The following is a 16,633-nucleotide window of genomic DNA, read 5'->3' as shown; positions in this document are numbered from 1 at the left end:
TGGTTGCAGCATTAAAGCAACAGAGGTATAGTAATAAAAGAGTCATAGAAAAACAATAACAACAACAAATTAGTAACAAAACCAAAACAACATAACATCCGATAGTAATAAACATCTAAGAATACAACAAAATACGAGTAATACTCCCTTCGTTTCAAATTAGATGACATATTTTGCTTATCGAGAGTCAAACTGTATAAAGTTTGACCAATATTTTAAAATATTCTTTTTTATCATATTAACATGAGAAAAATAGCAACTTATAGTATTTCTTATATAGTTTTTAAATATCTAAATTTTAATTTTAAAATATTGAGTTGAGCTAATCCAATTTAGCTTCGAAATTTAATTAAATTGTCTCTCGATAAGCAAAATATGTCATCTAAATTAAAACAGAGGAAATACTAAAACTACCGCAAAGGAGAGGAAGAAAGCTCTACTATCTACTACTACCTTTTATCCTAATTTTTGACCTTTACAATTTTCTATCAAGAGTAATGTCCTTAGTGATAAAATAAATTATAAAAGGATGACATTGTGCTTTGTAAGGAATTACTAATAATCAAGAATTTTATCTACATATTAAAAAGTGTTATAAAATAAAGACTATAAAGTAAAGACAAGTATAGAGAGAAACTGATATATTATTCGAATTCAAACTGATGTACATAATGAACTGAAATCTCTTCTATTTATAAAAGAAATGAAGTTGCTGTGTAAGCTGCTACGCAAGCTGTTGTGTAAGCTGCTACTATAAGCTGCTGTGTAAACTGCTATTACAAGCTGCTGTGTAAGCTGCTACGCAAGCTGCTGTGTAAGCTGCTACGCAAGCTGCTGTGTAAGCTGCTACTGTACCAGATATGGATAATCTTCTACTGAGAGCAATGTTTATCCATAACGGAGTACTGAAAGGATAAGCTTATTATACCCGATATGGATAATCTTCTACCGGGGGTAATGTTTATCCATAACTGGGTACTGAAAGGATAAACTTATTATACCCGGTATGGATAATCTTCTACCGGGGATAATATTTATCCATAACTGGGTACTGAAAAGACCCGGTATGGATAATCTTCTACCGGGCTAATGTTTATCCATAACGTGGTACTGAAAGGATAAACTTATTATACCCGGTATGGATAATCTTCTACCAGGGGTAATGTTTATCCATAACCGGGTATCGAAGTGATAAGCTTCTTCAGGAAGCTTATTTCCAATAGAGTACTTAAATAGATAAATATATTTACGGTGGAGTCCTATATGGATAAGCTTTTTCAGGAAGCTTATTTACAACGGAATACTAAATGGACATTCATAATATAATATATTTATAACAAAAGTATTACTTATATTTGTCTTGTAGGGCATTTTCTCTGCTGAATTACAGTATCAGCTATTTTTCATCAGTCATAAAGATATCTGGCCCCTACAGTGCCACTACACTACACTTTGCTCGCTGCCGAGATAAACCGACATTATCATGTTAACATCTATAATCACTTACTAATACACCCACAAATAAATTGACAAGTATACAACTAGGATACATCATTGTGAAGAAAAAATAAAAGCATCTCCCCTTTCTAATAATTCCTCTCGAACATTTCGACTTAAATCTCATTTTCATACCACAACAACAAAAACAATAATCAGTACAAGTTATTTGCAGTGCGGCTCAATAAAATTAGTAGCCTAAAGCTAAGTTGGTACTGAGTCACAAAAAAATGGCTGAAAAACAGACTAGCCTTGTCTGTTTTGTGACAGTGTTGTTATTAATTCAAGTAGTGGAATCTGATATTGGAGTTAATTGGGGCACAATATCTTTGCACAAGATGTCACCTTCCACTGTAGTGGATCTTCTCAAAGACAATAAAATACAGAAAGTTAAATTATTTGATGCAGACCCAGATGTAATGAAAGGTCTAATGGGAAGTGGGCTTGAAGTTATGGTTGGAATACCAAATGACATGTTAGCCCTTCTTAGTTCTTCTACTGTTGCTTCTGATTTGTGGGTCTCTCAAAATGTCTCCAGATATATGGTTAAAGGCGGTGTTAATATCAGGTAATTTCTAAGTTCTTTTCCTTTTGTACTTTTGCTCTTTCATTTGCCTTTTCCCTTGCTTGCTTCAGATTTTTTCAGCTGCTATATGATTTTGCCGATCTTAGGAGGATTAGTTGAGCTTATGTTTTTTTATGATTGTGGTATTGGTCCAACGAGTAAAGTTACTGCCGTGTGGCCAGAATCGAACTGTGAAAACAGATTCTTGCAGAAATGTGGGTAAGACCCCTCGCATAGGAGGAGCTTAGTACATCGGATATTAGTCCAACTTGCATGCTCCAGGGTACCTGTTAACTCCTACCAGCACAGGTACCTGGTAACTATATCGAGGCTGCTGGTAACTATATCGAGGCTTAGGCAAATAAGAAGAAATCACCTAGTGTTTTTGTCTTCCTGGGATTATGTATTAGTTATGCTATCATGCTTTGTTGGAGTTTTTAGCCCCAGTATAGATGTTTTATGCCCGTTAAAAATATAGAGAACTTATTGTACTTTTTATTTCTAGTTTTGTGTTGGCCTTGGGAGGTGAGAGGAGGGGTAGAGATAGACGTAAGAAATATTGGGGTGAGGTGATCAGGCGGGACATGGCGCAGCTTGAGTTAACCGAGGACATGACCCTAGATAGAAGGGCGTGGAGGTGGAAGATTAGGGTGGAAAGTTAGTAGGTAGTCGTGTGTTTCCCTTTGTCTTCCCTAGTTCGATAGTATTAGTGCTAGTATGGTACCCTTTTTTCCTTAGTTTGCTATAGCCGCGTGTCTTGTTCTGATACTACTTACCTTCGGTAATTCCGTAGTTTGCTAGCAGGACTTCGTCATATTCTCATGTGCTGCCTTGGACTTATTTGTCTAAATATACTATCTTGCTATTACTTGTTATCGGTACTATCTTGCTATTCTTTGTTGTTATCTCCAATTTAGTTTTCTAACTTTTTGTCTTGCTATCAGGGCTTCCTTTATCTTCTTTAACCGAGGGTCATTCGGAAACAGTCTCCTTACCCTTCCAGGGTAGGGGTAAGACTGCGTACATCCTACCCTCCCCAGACCCCACTTGGTGGGATTATACTGGGTAGTTGTTGTTGTTTTGCATAATGTTGGCCGGATGAATTTAATTGGATAAACATGATCAATGAGAATTCATATAGCCGACCACAATTTATTTGGACTGAGCTGGTGTAGTTGTCCTTGTTGTAGGGTTTGCCAATCTTTTCTGTGTTTTGTCTAAGCCTATTCTTGTCTTTACCTCTGTTTGTTAGCTGATAGAAAATGAAGGGTGTCGATTTCTTCAAACATTTGAACCATTACTGTTCACTACACTTCGGTTATCTTGGATCTGTCTTGAAGTTCTTACTGTGAGCTACAGAAGATGTTAGTTATGTGTTGCTTCTTGCAATATTATGTTAAAGATCTAGGTAGATGTTTATGGAGTATGTGTTATTTCTTATAATGTTGTGTTAAAGTCAACAACTCAGTATTCCTCAACACAATTTCTGTCTATATAACCTGCACCAGGAAAATCACCTTGGACCTAAGTAACCAGAATTTTAGCCCTTCCCAGTGTAGTTTCTTATGCTAACAGACATAACCTTTCTCACATACTATGATCTAAACTAACAATTTGGAGGGATGGAGAGAAAGAAATACTTCTTTACCTAATAAATAACACGGCATGTTTGACACTGCTGGTATTTCATTTGGCTTTAGCTTTAAAACAATATGAAAGATCGCTAGTTAGCTTGTATGGATCTTAATGATCTTTTGCAGAATCAGTGACACCCTTTGCCTTCCAGCGCTGATAGAATGCTCCATTGAGCTCCTCCTTGACCACATGTATTGTTAACATTTGATCGTGTAAGTGATCCCTCCTTGAAACTGGGATGGTTGAGAAATCAATTTTTCAGTTAATGATTTTCTTTTTTCTCTAAAAAACGAAGAAATTTCTAGAATCAACATGGTACCTCCTATTTATTAACTAGAGTAAGATGCATCTATTAAGTTACAGTTGTATCGTCTGAACCTCTGGTCGCTTGTTCCTCCTGATTGCAGTTCAGCATTAATTGATCTAGGTTTATGGCAAGTGGTCGAACTTACACTCGAAATCAGACTAGATACCAATTAATAGTAGCAGTTCTTCTCAAGTAAAGTAAATAGGAGGATTCAATATCCTTCATTATGGTATAATGCTATAAATGCATGTAAATTAGCTTCTCATAATGCTGCAAATTTCAGAAAATTTCGGATATAAATATAACTAGGTTCAGATGAATCCAGATGTGACTTGAGATTTACTGAATGAGTAAATGACAACTTGGAGTTTCTTCTGTTTCCCTATTGATAGTGTCTAGTCATTATCAGTACTGTATCGGTTCGGAGCATCTCAAGATAAATTTTAAGATTCTGGTGTACTGTATTTCTTTTTTGGTTTTACAAGTCTAAGGTGCGTTAATGCTATAAGTATATAAAATGGTTTGGTAGGTCTCCGCTGGACAGAAATCAGCTTTACAGACATGTTATGTTTTTCTTTCACTCTTTCCTTCAACTCCCCCTGTTTGAACATCATTGTTTTATTTCTTGTCGTTTGTTTTATATGTTCCTTTACCTGTACTTAGTATATGCTAGCATGAGTGTGTGCATGTTCTTGAAATAATGTAAAAGTTGCTGGAAAGGATTCTAGCTCTACTTCCCAACAAAGTGCATTTAGAGGTTATAAACGCTTCTCCTCCATTTGGCTCATACTTTTGGTACAAATTTCCTTCAACAATAGTCGACCCTATAAAGTTGTCTCTGTATGACCTATAGGTCATGGGTTCAAGCCGCGGAATCGGCCACTGATGCTTTCATCAGAGTAGGCTGCCTATATTACACCTCTTGGGTGCGGCCCTTCCCCGGCCCCTGCGTGAATGCGAGATGCTTTGTGCACCGAGCTGCCCTTTTTTAGTAGTCGACCCCATGTTAAGTTGTGTATCGCCAATGCAGTGAAGGACACCTGAGCACTGCAGCATTCCTTGTTAGACAAGTTCAAAGCTATAATAGTACTGCATTTTTTTTTGGTGATTTCAGCATATATCATGTCATTCTCTTTTTTCTTCTCATTTTCTTTCTGTCTTTGGCTAATGACAGCTATACATCAACACAGGTATGTTGCAGTTGGTAATGAGCCTTTTCTTACAAGTTATTCTGGTCAATACCAATCATACGTCGTCCCTGCTATGACGAATTTGCAAGAGTCTTTGGCCAAAGCAAATCTTGCTAGGAATGTAAAGCTGGTAGTCCCATGCAATGCCGATGCCTATGAGTCTTCCCTTCCATCACAAGGAACCTTCCGACCCGAATTGACCCAGATCATTACCCAGCTTGTCTCATTTCTGAACTCTAACGGTTCACCATTTGTGGTAAATATTTATCCATTCCTCAGCCTATATGGAAACTCAGACTTCCCTCAAGATTATGCTTTTTTTGAAGGGACAACACATGCTGTGACCGACGGGCCTAATGTCTACTCTAACGCGTTTGATGGAAATTTGGACACGTTAATAGCAGCCCTCGCAAAAATTGGATATGGTCAAATGCCTATAGTTATAGGAGAGGTAGGTTGGCCTACGGATGGCGCCATCGGTGCTAATCTTACAGCTGCAAGGGTCTTCAACCAAGGCCTTGTGAAACATGTTCTTAGCAACAAAGGAACTCCTCTTAGGCCAGGGGTTCCCCCTATGGACGTTTATCTTTTCAGTCTTTTCGATGAAGGTGCAAAAAGTGTACTTCCAGGTAACTTCGAGAGACACTGGGGCATTTTCTCTTTCGATGGCCAGTCGAAATATCCATTGAACCTCGGAAATGGTCCATTAAATAACGCAAAGGATGTTCAGTATCTCCCGTATAGGTGGTGTGTTGCAAACCCTTACAAAAATCTTGCTGAAGCGGCCAACCACTTCAAAATTGCTTGTAGTTATGCAGATTGCACGACGCTTAATTATGGCGGATCATGTTATGGAATTGGAGCAAAGGGTAATATATCATATGCATTCAACAGTTACTATCAGCTGCAAAAGCAGAATCCGCGGAGCTGTGATTTTGATGGGCTCGGGATGGTTACTTTCTTGAATCCTTCGATTGGCGTGTGCAGATTTCTTGTTGGGGTTAGTGATCATACTACTTCCTCAGGTTTTAGGTTGCACAACAATTGGATCTCAGTGTTGTTGATTGTTCTTTGGGATGCTTGGTTATTCTTGATGTGATTGAAGGTTTGTCCTTTTTTTTTTTTGGGTGGAGGGGCGTAAGGTCTGCAGACACACTACCCTCCTCAGACTCCTGATATTATATTGTGTTGTTGTTGTTGTGGGGTGGGTGGTGGTTTTTTTGGGGGGGTGGGGGGTGGAGGGGTTAAGAGTTCCATCTTTTGAAACTAATAGCTAGCTGCTATTATAAATGAAATTATACTGCATAGGATAGGTTCTATAGTGGTATTAAAAGTTATTTTAGAAGAAAAAGTAGTTTGATATTCTGTGTACAATTTATGTATCAATCTTGATGATTTATACTCAGAGATAGACATTATATAACTTATATTTAGAAAAACTTAGCCATTCATATGAAATTTTCTTCCATTGGTGTTAGATTATTTGTTTCCTTTGAAATCTACAAACTACTTATCCAGAGCAATTGTCCAGCAATCATGGCATACTTGGAAAAGCATTTACCTCCTCTGTGCAAACTTTTATTTTGATCGAATTTTCTATTTTAAATATTTTATTTTACGTTTACAGGAAAAAAAATCCATATTAGCTAAAGGTGTGTATGTAACACCCTAGCAAATTCCACATTCATAAATTACATTAATGATGTTACCTTAAAATCTTACTAGCATGTTTTTATGCCGTACGAACCTAGGCCTAAAGTGGCTCACTAGTGTTTTCACATCAATGATAAACGGGAGAGATGTTGCTAGTTATATATCTCAATGGCGCATTTCAAAATCGGACATGCCTAAAATATATAATATTACTAGTAGGTTTGGTAGTTGATGTATGACAGAAATAAATGACATAAAGACGAATGCAAATGTAAGTACACCACCATCACCGTCGAAAAATTGTCAATAATTATTTTACTATTATGAAGCGAGACACTTAAAATCAATCCTTATGTTATCTAAAAAACGAAATTATTCGTTGTAATTTTTAATCTTATCTTCTCCTCGTTTAGTTGCAAATGGTGATTGTGTGCTGGAACAGGACCTAGTAGACATGTTTCAGTGAAGCCGATGGTTCCTCTCTATCAAGTGTGGATACCAAAAGACCGATTTGATTTTGTAACGTGCACAATTTTGCTGGAAGAAATTCAAAATAGCCAGATTTACAAGTGGTCATTCAAAAATAGCCACAATTTCAAGTCATCGAACTTTAGCCATTTTTCATATAAAGATAAATTTGAACCGAAACACTATTTAAAATCCGGAAAATACTCCAACATAATATACTGGAGTTACCAGTCTCTGTTAAAGTAAAATAGTAGCTATTTTTCAATAACTTGACAAACGCTGATAATTTTTTGAATGATCAGTCCGAAAACTGGCTATATACTGGAGTTCCAGTACTGGATCGGTCTCTGTTGCAGCAAAGTATTGAATATTTTTTAATGACTTGACAAATACTGATTATTTTTGAATAACTAGTCCGAAAACTGGCTAGCCCGTAATATTTTGAAAATTTTGCCAAGAGTAGAGAGGCCCAACAGACTTCACATCTACTAAGCCCGTTATAATTTTTAATATTTTTGCAAAAAGTGATTATGTGTTGGAATAGAACCTAGTAGGCACGTTTTAGCGAAACCGATGGTTCCTCTCCATTAGGTACAGGACCAGTTAAGGTCCGGCAGCCTCGGAGCCCCTCGAGCTTGACCCCGGAAATCTGTTTGATTTTGTAATGCGAACAACTCATGTAGAGTTGTGACGTGCACAATTTTGCCGAGAGTAGAGAGGCCCAACGGACTTCACATCTACTAAGCCCGTTATAATATTTTTGCAAAAAGTGATTGTGTGTTGGAATAGAACCTAGTAGGCACGTTTTAGCGAAACCGATGGGTCCTTTCCATTAGATACAGGACCAATTAAGATCCGGCACCTCAGGGCCCTCGAGCTTGACCCCGGAAATCCATTTGATTTTGTAACGCTAACAACTCATGTAGAGTTGTGACGTGCTCAATTTTGCCGAGTAGAGAGGCCCAACGGACTTCACATCTACTAAGCACATTATCAACATCCAATCACTTTAATGCCCCACTTGGTTACAAGCCCACGTTACAAGGCTCGGCAATTTACATACGTTAGCTAATTACTTTTAAAGTCTAATTAATCTTGTCCTTTCTCGGTGTGGGAAAATAACAATAAGGTCATGGCTTATGCTGGTGTGCCAAAAAGTTCTCTCAACAAAAAAGGAAGAAAAAAAAGCTCGCAATTTTTTTCATATGTAGTTGGAAAAAAATTAAAAGATGTTTGATTCACAACCACAGATTATTAAACACTTTTTAGCAAAATAAGATTCATACAACTCACTGATTTTTTTATTTTCCTTTTTGTTTGTTATAGCGGCAATTTGAGAACTAAATCCAATTTATAGTTTCACATGTCTTTACAATGGTGCCTATGAAAATTCGACGTTGTCGTAACCTACAAGATAAGGCAAAAAACTTGACTTTACTAAACAAGCAAGAAAGGCCTTTTATATCTTATTAGTCAAGCGCTCTAGCCGCAATCAAAAAAAGCTAACCAAAAATTGAAAGTATTTCGAAAGGCGTCAGCTACCTTTTTACTGACAGCACAACGAGGTGGTGGCACTCATGAATTACCTATCGTTGGCACGTCGCTCGACTTCTCGGCTCACGGTTTAGGACCCTTGTCACGACCCAATCCCCGAACCCGGTCGTGATGGCGCCTCTTGTGAAGACAAGGCCAGCCAAACCAAAACGAAACACATCTTTTAAACAGTTAATCATCATAAACAGTAATAACATATAATATAATACTCATAAATTGCGAAATTTAACGATAATAACCGCAAGAACCATCCCGACACAACCCAAACCGGGGTGTCACAAGTCATGAGCTACTATAGAATCTGCTATAGGTCTACAAAGTATGGAATCCGATACAACAGTCTGAAGAAAACATAAATGATAGAGGATAAGAGAGACAAGGGGCTGTGGACGTCAACAACTACCTCGTAACTCCAAATCACAGCCTAGCCTAGAGGGAATCAACGCTCAAGTGCGGACTCTGCTATGCCTGAATATGCACACATGGTCCAGGGAGTAATGTGAGTACTCTGACTCAACAACAACAACAACAACAACGACCCAGTATAATCCCACAAGTGGGGTCTGGGAAGGGTAATATGTACGCAAACCTTACCCCTACTCCGACTCAGTGAGTAATAATTATAAAAAAAATGGCTGAAAGTATAAAAACACGTAAAAGCACAAAGCAATTCCATATCAAGTAGTAAAATCACTTAAAGCAGTAAATCAATGAAGAAATCAAATGATATCCCTTTTTTTAAACAAGTAAAACAGGTAATTTAACAGGTAAATAACAAGTAGAAATCAGCCCCTCGGGCACAGTATCAATCGCTCAGAACAGTATTAGCCCCTCGGGCTCACTCTCAGTACAATATCAGCCCCTCGGGCTCAGTATCAATCACTCAGAACAATATCAGCCCCTCGGGCTCACTCTCAGGATAGTATCAACCCCTCGGGCTACCTCACAATCACTCATATCAGCCCCTCGGGCATAACATCAATCACTCAGAACAATGGGTACCTTCCCTCACTGTGGGTGTGCAGACTCCGGAGGGGCCCCTTACGGCCCAAACGCTATATCAAGCCACCTCGTAGCATCATCACTCGGCACTCGACCTCACATCACTCGGCACTCGGCCTTACATCACTCAAGCCACCTCGTGGCATATAAAGTATCTCAGGACCTCGGTCTCATATCACTCAGCATATCCTCACATATGGCCCTCGGCCTCACTCAGTCCAAAAATCATCACAAGCCCCTTGGGCATTAGTAAAACAATAGTTCTCAGCCCAAAACATGATGTAGAAATATCATTTAAGTTTCAAATCTGAGTAAAAGTGGCTGAGTTTGTAAAACAGTAGATATCAACAGGACTGAGCTCAAATAATAAGTCAAGCAGTGAGGAAACAATGATAAAAATCCCCGAAGGGTTCAATTAGTTGGCACGAAGCCCAAATATGACAATCAACCTAAATCATGATGATAACAAATGAATTTCAGTCAAATATTCGGTAAAATCATCAATCGGGATGGACCAAGTCACAATCCCCAGTAGCGAAAGATCCCACGCTCATCATCCAGCGCGTATCTTGCCTCAATATAGCACTACGATGTGCAAATCCGGGCGTTCAAACCCTCAGGACATCATTTACAACCATTACTCACCTTGAACAAGCTAATACTCTAGCTCGCGACGCCTTTTCCCCTCGAATTGGCCTCCACGCGCGTCGAATCTATCCAAAATCAGAACGAATACGTCACAATATGCTAAGGAAACAAAGCCCAAGCGAAAAGATTCGAAAAATATCAAAAATTCCAAAATTAGCAAAACCCGAGCCCCGGGCCCACATCTCAGAATCGGGTAAAATTGACATTTTCAGAATCCTCATACCCTCACGAGTCAAACCATACCAAAATTATCCAATTCCGATACCTTTTGGTCCTTCAAATCATCATTTTACATTTTTGAAAGGTTTCACGATTTTCTTCCCAAATTCCATCCCAAATCACGAATTAAATGATGAATTCAGTGATAGATTCATGTATTCTAGCCAAATCTGAGTTAAAATCACTTACCCCGATGAATTTCTTGAAAAACCTTCGAAAAATCGCCAAAATCTGAGCTCTCTAGGTCAAAATATTAAATAAAACCAAAAACTTCGTATTTATAGGTTCCCCTCAGATTTCAGCTACCGCGGGCCGCACCAAATCGACCGCGGTCCACACAAGCGAGTGCAGTTCGCGCAAAAACAACTGCGGCCGCACAGGCCTTCCTCTGCAGTGACAAACTTTAGTATTTTAGCCATAACCTTTTCTACAGATGTCCAAATTGCAATATCTTTACCTTTCTGGAAGCTAGACACGAAGGGCTACAACTTTCATTTTTGATTCACCTCAAAATTCCTTGTAGATCAAAAGATATGAGCTTCCGAAGTTGGACTAGCGGGAAGGTTCTTCACCGCGGCCGCGCCCACTTTTGTGCGGTCCGCGCGACCCCTACTGCGGCGCGCCCGCTTTTGTGCGGTCCGCACAGAACTCACCGCGAGCGCACTCATTTTTATGCGGACCGCGTGGGTGAGTTCCGGGGTCTGCAACCCTCCTGGACCTGCTAGAGCTATGATTTTCGGCCTAAAACATCCCGGAACCTACCCGGGACCCCCGAAACATCAAACTAATTGTACCAACACATCCCATGACACCGTTCAAACTTGTTCAACACTTCGGAGAGCTTACAACAACATCAAATTACCAATTTAACATAGGATTCAAGCCTAAGAACTCAAAGAACTCTTAAATTATGCTTTCGATCAAAAGGTCTATCAAATCTCTTCCGAATGATCTGAAATTTTGCACACACATCCCAAATGACACAACGAAGCTACTGCAACTCTCGGAATTCCATTCCGACCCCTATATCAAAATCTTGCCGATCAACTGGAATTTGCCAAAATATCAATTTCGCCAATTCAAGCCTAAATCTTCTCTACAACTCCAAAACCCATTCCGATCGCGCTCCTAAATCATAAATCGCCTCCCGAAGCTAACCGAACCATCAGAACTCACTTCCGAGCCTTCTAACATATAACTTAACATCCGGTTGACTTTTCAACTTAAGCCTTCTTATAAGAGACTAAGTATCTCATTTCTTACCAAATCCTCTCCGAACTCGAACTAATCAACCCGATCACATAAAAAACGGATAACGAAGCGTAAAGAAGCTGAAATGGGGGAAACGGAGCGGTAATTCATGAGACGACTGGCTGGGTCGTCACATCCTCCCCAACTTAAACAAACGTTCGTCCTCGAACGAGTCAAGAAACATACCTGAAGCCTCAAACAGATGGGGATATCTGCTCCATATCTCCCGCTCGGTCTCCCAGGTAGCCTCCTCCACGGGCCGACCTCTCCACTGCACTTTCACTGAAGTCATATCCTTTGACCTCAACTTCCGAACCTGGCGACCCAAAATAGCTATTGGCTCCACATCAAAGTTCAAATCATCATCCAACTGAACCGTGCTGCAGTCCAAAACATGAGACGGATCCCTAATATACTTCCGGAGCATAAAAACATGAAATACCGGATGCACACTCGACAGGCTGGGTGGCAAAACAAGCTCATAAGCCACCTCCCCAATCCTCCAAAGCACCTCAATAGGCCCAATGAACTGAGGACTCAATCTTACTTTCTTACCAAATCTCATAACACCCTTCATGGGCGAAACCTTCAGCAAGACCTTCTCACCAACCATGTAGGACACATCTCGAACCTTCCGGTCCGCATAACTCTTCTGACGTGACTGCGTTGTACGAAGCCTCTCCTGAATCACCTTCACCTTCTCTAAGGCATCCTGAACTAAATCTGTCCCCAATAGTCTAGCCTCGCTGGGCTCGAACCAACCAACCGGAGATCTGCACCGCCTCCCGTACAAAGCCTCATACGGAGCCATCTAAATACTCGACTGGTAGCTGTTATTGTAAGCAAACTCTGCAAGTAGTAGAAACTCATCCGATGAACCTTCAAAGTCAATAACACAAGCACGCAACATGTCCTCCAATATCTGAATTGTACGTTCAGACTGTCCATCCGTCTGAGGATGAAAACCGGTGCTCAACTCCACCTGAGTACCCAACTCTCGCTGAACAGATTTCCAAAACTGGGAAGTAAACTGAGTACCTTTATCCGAGATGATGGAGACCGGAACACCATGAAACCGAACAATCTCCCAAATATAAATCCCTGCCAACCGCTCTGAAGAATAGGTAGTACACACAGGGATGAAGTGCGCGAACTTGGTCAGCCGATCCACAATCACCCAAATAGCATCGAACTTCTTCAAAATCCATGGTGACTCTCTCCCACTTCCACTTGGGAATAACCATCTGCTGAAGCAATCCACCTGGTCTCTGATGCTCATATTTCACATGCTGACAATTGAGACACCGAGCTACAAATCCCACGATATCTTTCTTCATTCTTCTCCACCAATAGTGCTGCCTCAAATCCTGATACATCTTCGCGGCACCCATATGGATAGAATACCGCGAACTATGGGCCTCTTCCAGAATCAATGCTCTAAGCCCATCCATATTGGGCACACAAATCCGGCCCTGCATCCTCAACATACCATCATTACCGATGGTCACATCTCTGGCATCACCATGCTGAACTCTGTACTTAAGGACAAGTAAATGCGGATCATCATACTGGCGCTCTTTGATGCGATCATATATGGAAGACCGAGAAACCACACATACCAACACCCGACTGGGCTCTGAAATATCCAATCTCACGAACCAATTGGCCAAGGCCTGAACATCAACTGCAAGGGGTCTCTCCCCAACTGGAATATATGCCAAACTCCCCATGCTCACTACCTTTCGGCTCAACGCATCGGCCACCACATTGGCCTTTCCCCGATGGTACAATATAGGGGTATCATAATCCTTAAGCAACTCCAACCATCTCCGCTGCCTCAAATTAAGATCCTTTTGCTTGAACAAATGCTGAAGACTGCGATGATCAGTGAACACCTCACAAGATACGCCATACAAGTAATGCCTCCAAATATTCAATGCATGAACTATGACAGCCAATTCCAAATCATGAACATGGTAGTTCTTATCATGGTGCTTCAACTGACGAGAAGCATAAGCAATAACTCTACCCTCCTGCATCAACACACAACCAATCCTAACTCTCGAAGCATCACAATACACAGTATATGAACCTGAAGCTGATGGAAAAACCAACACTAGAGCTATGGTCAAGGCTGTCTTGAGCTTTTGAAAGCTCTCCTCACACTCGTCCGACCATACAAATGGAGCACCCTTCTGAGTCAACTTGGTCAAGGGCAATGCAATGGATGAAAATCCCTAAACAAACCGGCGATAATAGCTTGCTAACCCAAGAAAGCTACGAATCTCTGTGACTGAGGACGGTCTAGGCCAACTCTGAACTGGCTCTATCTTCTTTGGGTCAACTTGAATACCCTCGCTGGACACCACGTGTCCCAAGAAAGCCACTATACTGAGCCAAAATTCACATTTGGAGAACTTTGCATAAAGCTTCTCCTCCTTCAATCTCTGCAACACAACTCTCAAATGCTCCGTGTGCTCCTCCTGACTACGCGAGTACACCAGGATATCATCAATGAATACTATAATGAACGAATCAAGATAAGGCCGGAACACGCTGTTCATCAAATGCATGAATGCTGCTGGGGCATTGGTTAGCCCGAAAGACATAACAAGAAACTCATAATGACCATATCTGGTCCTGAAAGTAGTCTTAAGAATATCTGAATCCCTGATCTTCAACTGGTAATAGCCCGAACGGAGATCAATCTTGGAGAACACTCTCGCTTCCTGAAGCTGGTCAAATAAATCATCAATGCGAGGCAAAGGATACTTGTTCTTGATTGTTACCTTGTTCAATTGCCAATAATCGATGCACATTCTCATTGTACCATCCTTCTTCTTCACAAACAGAACGGGCGCACCCCAAGGTGACACACTAGGCCGAATGAACCCCTTATCTAGGAGTTCCTGAAGTTGTTCTTTCAATTCCTTCAACTCCACTGGTGCCATACGATATAGTGGAATAGAAATGGGCTGAGTGCCCGGCACCAGGCCAATACCAAAATCAATATCCCTGCCCGATGGCACGCCCAACAGGTCTGCAGGAAAAACATCGGGGAAATCCCTCACAATTGGGACAAAATCAATACTAGGAGTTTCAGCTCCAACATCCCTCACAAACGCTAGATATGAAAGGCAACCATTCCCAACCATATGCTGGGCCTTCAAGAAAGAGGTCACTCTACTAGGGATATAATCAGTCACACCACGCCACTCGATTCGCGGTACACCCGGCATAGCCAAAGTGACTGTATTAACATGACAGTCCAGAATAGCACGGCATGGAGATAACCAATCTATGCCGAAAATGACATCAAAATCCACCATGCTCAATAGCAATAGATCCACTCGGGTCTCCAAACCCCCAATAGTAACCATATATGACCGGTACACACGGTCTACAACAATAGTATCGCCCACCGGGGTAGATACATGAACAGGTAAAGCAAGAAACTCACGGGCATACCCAAATAACGAGCAAAGTATGATGACACATAAGAAAAGGTGGAACCGGGATCAAATAATACAGAGGCATCTTTGTGGCAGACTGAAACAATACCTGTAATGACAGCATCTGAAGCAATGACGTCGGGTCTGCCTGGGAGTGCATAGAAATGGGTCTGACCGCCCCCTGATCGACCTCCCCCTAGGGTGACCCCTGGCTGCCTGACCTCCACCCCTAGCTGGGTGGGTGGGTGGTGAAGTAACTGGAGCAGAAGTCGAGGGCTGACCCCTCTGTTGGGATGAACTAGCAACACGACGAGGACACTGCCTCCACACATGCCCAAACTCTCCATACTCAAAACAACTCCCAGGTGCTGGAGAAGGGGACTGAAGGGAACCCCTCGCACTGGAGTGACCAACTGATGCACTAGGAATAGAAGAACCCTGAGCCAACGGGGCATGAGATGAACTCTGAGCTGGGAGGGCACTAAGTGATGACTGGCCCCGCTGAGATCTATGATGACCATGACCCGAAGATGCCCCGCGATACTCTGGGCGGGCTGACTGAGCAGGCCTGAAAGAAAGGCCCCTACCATGCTAAAACTGACCCCTCGAAGAAGCACTACTATAACTGCCAGATCCTCGAGGCCTCTTGGCCTCCCTCTCCTCTCGATCCTAACGACGAATCGTCTCAATCTCGCGAGCGATATTGACCACCTTCTCGAACGTAGCACCCAACACCCTCTCTCGGGTCATAAGAATACGGAGGTGATAGTTAAGGCCATCAACAAATCTCTTAATCCTCTCACGATCTGTCGGAACCATCCAAATGGCATGACGAGCCAACTCAAAAAACCTCGACTCATACTGTGACACAGTCATATCCCCCTGTTGTAACCACTCAAACTGTCTACGCAGCTCCTTTCTACGAGACTGCGGCACATACTTCTCCAAGAAGAGAGTGGAGAACTGCTACCAAGTAAGGGGCGCTGCTCCAACCGGCCTACGCCTCTCATACGCCTCCCACCATGTGAAGGCAGCCCTAGTAAAATGAAAGGTGGTAAATGCCACACCACTAGCCTCAAGAATCCCTGCTGTACGGAGCATCTGCTGACACTTATCAAGAAAACCCTGGGCATCCTCGCCCTCGGCACCACTGAATGATGGAGGCTGGAGTTTACCAAACCTCTCAAGACGA

General features: G+C 41.4%; 1 protein-coding gene across 2 annotated transcripts; it reads left to right on the top strand.

Moving 5' to 3' along the window:
* Positions 1-1,448: 1,448 nt before the first annotated feature.
* On the top strand, positions 1,449-6,633 carry LOC107811144 (glucan endo-1,3-beta-glucosidase 5). Of its 2 annotated transcripts, none has more exons than XM_016636023.2 (2): positions 1,449-2,065; positions 5,195-6,633. In XM_016636023.2, exons 1-2 carry the CDS (start codon positions 1,728-1,730, stop codon positions 6,291-6,293), a joined length of 1,437 nt encoding a protein of 478 aa, XP_016491509.1. In that variant the 5' UTR covers positions 1,449-1,727; the 3' UTR covers positions 6,294-6,633. The 2 variants fall into 2 exon arrangements, with proteins under 2 accessions (XP_016491509.1, XP_016491510.1); XM_016636024.2 differs by having other exon boundaries at positions 1,877-2,065; positions 5,179-6,633.
* The last annotated feature ends 10,000 nt before the right edge of the window (positions 6,634-16,633 follow it).

The sequence above is a fragment of the Nicotiana tabacum genome, chromosome 16, assembly GCF_000715075.1.
Source record: "Nicotiana tabacum cultivar K326 chromosome 16, ASM71507v2, whole genome shotgun sequence".
In the NCBI taxonomy this organism is placed as follows: domain Eukaryota; kingdom Viridiplantae; phylum Streptophyta; class Magnoliopsida; order Solanales; family Solanaceae; genus Nicotiana; species Nicotiana tabacum.
Note: the sequence above shows the minus strand (reverse complement) of the source record. Positions and strands in the feature narration are given on the sequence as shown.

Excerpts from the sequence above, each read along its gene's own strand:
- LOC107811144 (XM_016636023.2), top strand. The coding sequence starts at position 1,728 with ATGGCTGAAAAACAGACTAGCCTTGTCTGTTTTGTGACAGTGTTGTTA. Across the intron at positions 2,066-5,194 it reads AAAGGCGGTGTTAATATCAG|GTATGTTGCAGTTGGTAATG; the intron begins GTAATTTCTAAG and ends ACATCAACACAG.